The 7,664-nt window shown below is 54.9% G+C and overlaps 2 protein-coding genes across 2 annotated transcripts; one reads left to right on the top strand and one right to left on the bottom strand.

Moving 5' to 3' along the window:
* Nucleotides 1-983: 983 nt before the first annotated feature.
* On the bottom strand, nt 984-3,300 carry GUITHDRAFT_122332 (hypothetical protein; the record flags this gene model as incomplete). The annotated part of the gene is made up of 17 exons (XM_005818406.1): nt 984-1,062; nt 1,117-1,191; nt 1,242-1,297; nt 1,341-1,438; nt 1,524-1,677; nt 1,828-1,923; nt 1,971-2,027; nt 2,156-2,230; nt 2,283-2,336; nt 2,383-2,450; nt 2,498-2,582; nt 2,630-2,701; nt 2,755-2,812; nt 2,868-2,942; nt 2,992-3,057; nt 3,111-3,174; nt 3,222-3,300. The coding sequence occupies 17 exons, from the start codon at nt 3,298-3,300 to the stop codon at nt 984-986; spliced, it is 1,311 nt and encodes a 436-aa protein (XP_005818463.1).
* Nucleotides 3,301-5,431: 2,131 nt separating this feature from the next.
* Nucleotides 5,432-7,537, top strand: GUITHDRAFT_122331 (hypothetical protein; the record flags this gene model as incomplete). Its single annotated transcript, XM_005818405.1, has 14 exons — nt 5,432-5,546; nt 5,606-5,699; nt 5,747-5,815; nt 5,864-5,938; nt 5,992-6,049; nt 6,102-6,173; nt 6,222-6,306; nt 6,355-6,422; nt 6,518-6,556; nt 6,602-6,676; nt 6,745-6,804; nt 6,873-6,947; nt 7,121-7,274; nt 7,506-7,537. The coding sequence occupies 14 exons, from the start codon at nt 5,432-5,434 to the stop codon at nt 7,535-7,537; spliced, it is 1,071 nt and encodes a 356-aa protein (XP_005818462.1).
* Nucleotides 7,538-7,664: the final 127 nt, after the last annotated feature.

Here is a 7,664-nt window from a genome sequence, read left to right as displayed (position 1 = left end):
ACCCCACCCACCTCAACCACTCCTTTCTGATCTCTCGCTTTATCTCAGCGTGTGTATCAGCCTGCCTGCCTGCCTGCCTGCCTGCCTGCCTGCCTGCCTGCCTGCCTGCCTGCCTGCCTGCTTGTCTATCGTCTCCTCTGTCCCTTCGATCCTCTCGTCTTGTTTCCAGCTTACCAGCGACTTCTCTCAAGCTCTCCGCATGTTCCTGTGAACAAAACCTCATGGGCAAGAATCAAACGAACAAGGCGACTTTCACACACGTCAAGTCGACTTCTATCAGGGTGCGAACGACTTTCAATCCTCCTTACAGCCCTCTTGATCCTGAGCGAGTCATGTCAGCGTCTCCTCTCCCATCCTCCCTTTCCTTGTCTGGTTGTGGGAATGAGGAGGAGGAGAAGAAGGAACAACGGAGGAGGAGGAGGAGGAGGAGGAGGAGGAGGAGTGAACGTTTCCTGCTTCACATCCATCCCTCCCTCCTCTTCATCTTCTTCCTGGCGTACCTTTCGAACAGGTCTGCCATTTTGCTGCTGGAGACTGAAGAACGGGGGTTGGGGATGAGGGGGGTACTGAGTACCACCCCTCCAATCGACTTCCTTGTGGTAGGAAATTTGAATAATTGAGAGGGTGGGTGGGTATTTCAAAGGGGTGATGGTTTATCTATACACAAAGTAGCTCGAATGGTTACGAAGCAGCTGCGTGCTATGAACGCCTGGCCGGAGGAGCGAAGCGAGTCTGAGAGAAGAGAGTGAGAAAAGTCATGGCAGAGAGGAGGAGACGGTGAGCTAGGTAGAAGGAGGACAAGTCATGGCAGGGAGGAGGAGAGGGTGAGCTAGGTAGAAGGAGGACAAGTCATGACAGAGAGAAGGAGAGGATGAGCTAGGTAGAAGGAGGACAAGTCGAGCAGGAGGAGGAGAGGGTGAGCTAGGTAGAAGGAGGACAAGTCATGGCAGGGAGAGGAACACAGGTTGAGCAACGAAGAAAGATCAGGAAGGAGGCTGGTTTACTTCGCTGATGCCAGGGATTTTCCTTTCGTTTCCAGTCCCCTCGGGTTCATGGTCCAGACTGTTTCCAACAGGGTGAGGAGGGAGCAGGGAGGGAGCGGGAGCAGCAACATACCTCGAGAGAGGATGAACAGAACTGAGCACCTTGAGATCCCCGTCTAAACCGGCATCAAGGATGAACTTGGAGGACCTGGGAGGTCATGGTCAGGAGGAGGAGGACGTCAGGAGCAGCCGCTGTACCTAGACTTCATTACGAAGCCAGCCCGTTGCAGGGCGAACTCTCGCTCGACGAGGAACTGCTGTCTTGTCAGGGGTGGAGGGCAAACAAGATTTGTGTACCTCTTGCTGTACTCCGATGACAGACCCTGGGCGAGCCAGACGCATCCACCCGATAGCCTCACGGGCAGTGAATCCACGGAAAGCAATGAGGTAGGCCGCTGAAAGTCCATGTGAGGAGGAGGAGGAGCAGGAGGAGCAAGAGGTAGTGGTGTTGGAGGTGGAGGTGGTGAAGGAGGGCAGCACCTATCATGGTGCCCGTCCTTCCTAGCCCATTGTCGCAGTGGACAGCAACGAGTCCATCGGCGAGCTCAACGGCTTGCAGGAAGCGATGTAGGATGTGGGTGGAGGGAACAGCATTGTCTTCGAGGAAGATGTCAACGACCTTGATGCCGTTCTCCTGCCGATGAATCAGAACGAGGGCCAAGGAGAGGTGTGTTAGGGAGGAGGCGAAGAGAGGAGAGGGGAACAGGAGAGGGAGAGAAGACGAGGGGAGGAGAGAAGAGACGAGGGGAGGAGAGAAGAGATGAGGGGAGGAGAGAGGAGCTACCTCGAACGTCTCCTTGTCGTACTTGGGCCCATTGAGCCGGATGACACACTTCACATCCATCTCCTTGAAGACATCAACGAAGAACCTCGGATGGAACTGGCTCGCATCGTCAGAGGAGGACCGGCAGGTTGTAGACGGCTCACCATCCTGACATAGTTCTCATCAAACCAGTCTCGGTTGTGCATGTGATCCACAGGCCCCTGGACCTTCAAGTGAGCATGTGGACAGGGAGGGAGGAGCGGAGAGGGAGGAGGAGCAGAGGGGAAGGAGGAGCAGAGAGGGAGGAGGAGCAGAAAGGGAGGAGGAGCGGAGAGGGAGGAGGCTAGACCTTGAATGCGATGAGCTTGTCCGGGATGATGCGATGCAGGTCACCGTTGCAAGGGTCGTCATAGTGATCGTACTCCTGACAAGAGAGCTTAGAAGGAGCTTCGGTATCCATCAACGTCTCGTCTTACCTCGCAGTCAAAGCCCTCATGCTCTGAGCCACCCACACTGAACCATCCTTGCTTCTGCATGCTCTGTAAGCTTGCTCCCAACACTAGCACTGGTTCTCACCATGGCCTTCGCTAGCCCCGCCCACACGTCCTCCACTGAGATGGTGAAGGAGGTCGGCAAGTAGGTAGCTGTACAGGACAGTCACACCCTTGCACATGTCGACAGGAGATCTCACCGTCATGGTATGGAAGCAAGTTTCTTGTTTCCTCGTTGAGCTCTTCGGAGAACACGTTGTCGGGCTCTGAGATCCCCTCTACGATCTGCATGACGTCAGCCAACCTCGGTCACTTCGAGCATGTATGCTCACCAGGTACGCTCCGATCATCATGACGGCGTTGGTTACCACTTGCATGTCCGGTGCACACCTCAACACGATCCACTGAACCAGAACCGTCAGAGGCTGCGAAACGATACAAGAGCTGTGATGCAAACCTGATCCGGATGGCGCTCGAGAACTGTGTTGAGGTGGACGACAAAGTGGTGGATGGAGCTGAAGAAGGCGTACAACATCACTTGAGACATCATGTAGGCCTTGACGCCAGTACCCAAGATTGACGGGGCCAAAGTCGTAGGCGAACGGGTAGTACACCAGGAAATTTTCCATGTCGACGAAGACAAGGCTGCAGGATGAGCATGACATGGAGACCACACGAGGAAGAGGAGCTTCACCTGTCATCTTCGTTGCTCGGAGGGATCGAGCAGCCCACGAAGGAAATCCGGTCTGCGATCGGAATCCTGTGGCATTGATGATCGTCATCCACCAGGAGACAAGGACATGCTCGGATCACATGTTGCCGGAGAGCCAGAAAGGTCTCGGGCGCGAGCTGCACGTTTCGATGTCGACTTCATCGGCTGCGCTTGGGGTCAAACAGGCTCGATGTACAAGGCACGGACAGCACCTTCGGCGATGTCGTCCAGGAAGAAATCTTCCGAAGAGACTTTGAATCTGCCGGAACCAGAGCTGAACTCTCGCTTCATGGTGCTTGACACGACAGGAAGAGCTTGTTTGCTGGAGTGTTGCCAGAGAGGAGCTGGGGGAGGCAGGGAGCGGAGGTGTGAACAGAGTGTAGATTGGTGAAAACAGGAGCTGGCGTGTAAGGGCAAGGTGCAGGAGGAGCAAAAGGGCGACGAGCAACGAGGGGAGGACGAGCCGCTTGCTCGGGTCCCAAGGGCACAGGATCCTTTTGAGGCCGCAACTGCGGAGAGTTTACAGGGACCAGTTTAAAAGGACTAGTAAAAAACAGTACCGAGTTTACAACAGCCTCCGACTGTTCCCTAGTGGGCTAAAGAGGGGGAGAGGGGTGGGGGGTGGGGGTGGGGTGGTCAAACCGAAAGAGTCGCACTATAAAGAGGCGCAGGTCCTGTGCATTGAAGCCACTTTGATGACATCTATTTGTATTTTATAATCCAGGCTATAACTTATTTAAATGTCAGCCGGTATCCACAGCCCTAACGGCCGACTGGCAACTTTTACCCTTCAGGCCCGGAGCTGCGCCGGGCCTCGGGCCCGGACTCAGTCACGGCAGTCAGACCTTGCTCACTGACCTGTGGTCCGGTCTATAGAGGTCGGAAGTCAGTCAGGTTATGAGTCCTCACTGGCGGATGAGTCTCGTGATCACGGACCATGTGGCCGATTGATTCGGAGCGAGGAGCCGAAACGTTGCTAATTTTGATCGTTTCGAGCATACTGAGATATCCGGATACAAAATCTTTGGAAAAACTCCTTTACGAAGATGTTTAAAACTACCTTTGTAATCTCTTGTACCAGTGGACCCCTACAGGCTGCGAGGGTTAAAATATCTTTTTGTTGTGCTACCCCCGTAACAAAAATGAGGACCACGGGGTAGAGTTTTTATGCTGTGATAGGGGGGTAGGGGTGGTGTCAAGGGTACCTTCTTCTGTGAGCTTTTGAGGGGTCAAACAGACCAGCAAACGTAGATGTCCTAGAATTATCTGGGGGTGGGGTGGTGCTACCTGTTCTCTGGGGGGTGGGGTGTTCTATGTTGACGAAGAGGCTGTAGGGACGCAAGTCCGAAAATGTGTAGTAATCGTGCTTGTATGCGGATACCAGAACATTAGGGAGGGGTAGGGTACTCAGATGACCGGTGGGTAGCAGACTGGCCGACTCCAAAACGGGCAAAGTAGGGAATGGGTGGTTCAAGGTAGGGTACTTTGTGGTCTTTGGGTGGGTGGTTTTCACAGGGGGGAAAAATGGGGTGGTATGACAAACTCTTCAGGAAAGCGGGTAGGGTGGTGGAGAACGTTTTACTGTCACGGGTCATGAGGCTAGGAAAAGTTGGAGTGGATGAGCAGGGGGTAGGGTGGAGCAAATCACGGCTGGAGGGTGATAGGTCAGGAGAATATGGGGGTACTCAGAGGTGAAAAGTAGGGTGGGTTATGGATTGCTCATCAACCGATGGGGTTCTTGGGTATGGGGGGTGGGCACTGTGGCAAGAAGCAAAAGATGGACTGACACAAGCTCGTGATGAGCGAAGCGAAGGAGAGAGGGGAGAGAGGAGAGAGGAGAGAGGAGAGAGAAGAGAGAGGGGAGAGGAGAGGGGAGAGAGAAGAGGGGAGAGAGGGGAGAGGGGAGAGGGGAGAGGAACAGGAGCAGGAGCAGGAGCAGGAGGAGAAGGGGGAGCAGGGGGATCAGGAAGAGAGGGAACATAGGAGAGGAGCAGGAACAGGATGAGAATGAGTTTGTAGAGAAATATGAGCGATGAATGATGAGAAGAGGAGGAAGAATAGAATACAAAGCAGCCACAGGCAAGGAGGATTCGAGAGGACTGACAGGGTGGGAAGCCGTGATGGGAAATAGTGAGCATTGATCGGACACCAGATTTTGCGATTTGATAGTGACGATGTTCTCCCACGTTATGTTTTGGAGAAGATGTGATATAATTTGATGGCGATTTCATTTGATGATGCAAATCATTATGGATGAGCTGAGTAGCAAGGCGAGCAGGGTGTGAAGGAGGTTATGTGCTCAGGCTGGTCGAGTACAAGATTTAACGCCTGATAAAATAGAAGTTGAGATCTCTGCTTTGATGCGCGTCTGCTCCCAACCCTGATCGTCCCAACTCTGAATTTCTCGTGTGCAAACAGAACCATGGATACGTTCTATTGCGGGAACAGAATTTCTTCCAGCCATGTGGCCGACAAGATCATGTCCACCTACGATGATGAAGACGAGTGCGAGAACGAGAGGAGAGGGTCCGTTCATGGTAACGCTCCCTCTCATGGCTACTACGGTCTGTGAGCACAGGGCTGAAACTTGTTGCAGGAATGGGCGACGAGGAATTGATCGAGCTGCTGGACAAAATGGTCATGGACGAGAAGGCCAGGGAAAGCTCCTCGAACCTCTTCACTGACGCCATGTGCGCGATCGGAGAGTCGAGCTGGGCCTGTGCTGACCTGGTCGCAGATACGAGGTTGCTGCAGACATCTCCATGATCGTCTGCGAGAAAGTTCCAGCGGAGTACCAGACCGACAGGTATGGCGGCGCTTGTTCGTGCGCGAGCATTCTAACGTGAGCATGCAGGTACTACTTCCTGGACATGGAGCAACACCTCGTCTACTTCCCATACGCGTACGACTTCGGTCCTGTGAACCTCAGGTTCTCCTCCTCCCTGCTCCTGCTGGGCCCTGTGGGCTGATGTGAACCCGCAGCGTGATAGCTCGATTCTGCAAGCACCTCACCGAGGTCCTGCAAGAGCATCCTGACAAGGTGAGAGGTGGAGATGAGCTGGAGTGTGGGGCTGACTTGCTGCGGTTGCAAGATCGTGGTCCTTCGCTCCCCCCCCGACAGGCACTCCAGCACCAACACCACGTTCTTGCTCGGTTGCTTCCTGGTAACGTGCAGCTGCTGGTTCGCTGCGGAGGTTGACGGGGGCTGGCAGGTGCTCGAGCGCGAGCATGAGAGCGACGGGTTGACGATGCCGCACTTCAAGCTGCCTGCAAGTCACATCAAGTCCTTCCGTGATGGTTCGTTGCTCTATCCCCCGCCCACGCTCCGCTGATCCGCTACTGCAGCCTCCTTCCTCCAAACTAAGTTCGAGCTGACGCTACGGGACGTGTGGCAGGGCCTTGAGAAGGCTCAGGTGAGCATGGAGGGAGGGAGAGGAGGGAGGGAGGGAGACAAGGAGAGGGAGGGGGCGGGGAACAAGCAAGCTGACGCTCCTCTTTCCTCGTGCAGAGACAAGGATGGATTAGCCCCGACAGCTTCGACCTGGAGGTTTCACTTGCTGTCAGCCTGCGTGCGAGCTGACGATGAGGATAGGAGTACGAGCACTACGACGACCCGCACAACGGCGACATGCACGTCATCATCCCAAAGAAGCTTGTTGCCCTGAAGGTAGAGGAGCGAGGGAGAGGAGAGAGGAAGGAGGAGGAGGAGGAGGAGGAGGTTGACGAGGACATCAGGGGCCGGTGGACAAGCTTGCAAACGATGCGGACTGGCAGGACGAAGGATCAGTACGATTGGTAGGAAGCGAATCTGATGGAGGGTGCGGGGCTGACGGGTCGTTAGTTTCATCCTCGGTTCTACTTAGAGACGGTTCAAGGAGATGGGGGTCAAGTGCATTATTCGTCTCAACGAGGAGAAGTACGACCCGATCATCTTCACGGTAAGGAGGAAGAGGAGGAGCGAGGGGAGGAGTGGGAGTGAGGTGGGTGAGGGGATGAGATGAGTTGGAGGAGGAGAGCGGGAGGGAGAAGGGAGGAAAAGGAGTGGGGAGGGAATGTGGAGGAGAGGGATGAAGAGGAAGCGGAGGTAATGTGTCTTGATGTGTGCGAGCAGGACAACGGGATCGAGGTGGTGGACCTCTACTTCGAAGACTGTCCTGTCCCTCCTTCTCAGATCGTCTTCCGCTTCATCAAGATGGTCGAGAGCACGGATGGGATGGTGGCTGTGCACTGCGACACGGGGCTGGGACGCACTGGGACGCTGATCGGTAAGTGCAGAGCGAAGAGGCAGGAAGAGAGAAGGGCAGGAGATAGAGAAAGAGAGTTTGAGGGGAGAGAGCGCCAGGGGGGGGGGGAGAGGAGGAGGAGGAGGAGGAGGAGGAGGAGGAGGAGGAGGAGGAGGAGGAGGAGGAGGAGGAGGAGGAGGAGGAGGAGGAGGAGTAGTAGTATGTTACCGAGGAGCCAGGAACATACCTCATGAGCATCTTACGAATTCACAGCAAGGGGAAGCCCATTGGATGGATCCGTGTAGTTCGCCCGGGCCTCCATCATAGGGAGTACAACAACAAGGTTACCTTTCTCCTCCTCTCCCCTCTCTTCCTGGCCCTCTCCTCCCCCGTCTCATTCTTTTCTCGATTCTTCCCTCCTCTACTCTACTC

This window comes from Guillardia theta (genome assembly GCF_000315625.1).
Source record: "Guillardia theta CCMP2712 unplaced genomic scaffold GUITHscaffold_313, whole genome shotgun sequence".
Taxonomy (NCBI): Eukaryota; class Cryptophyceae; order Pyrenomonadales; family Geminigeraceae; genus Guillardia; species Guillardia theta.
Note: the sequence above shows the minus strand (reverse complement) of the source record. Positions and strands in the feature narration are given on the sequence as shown.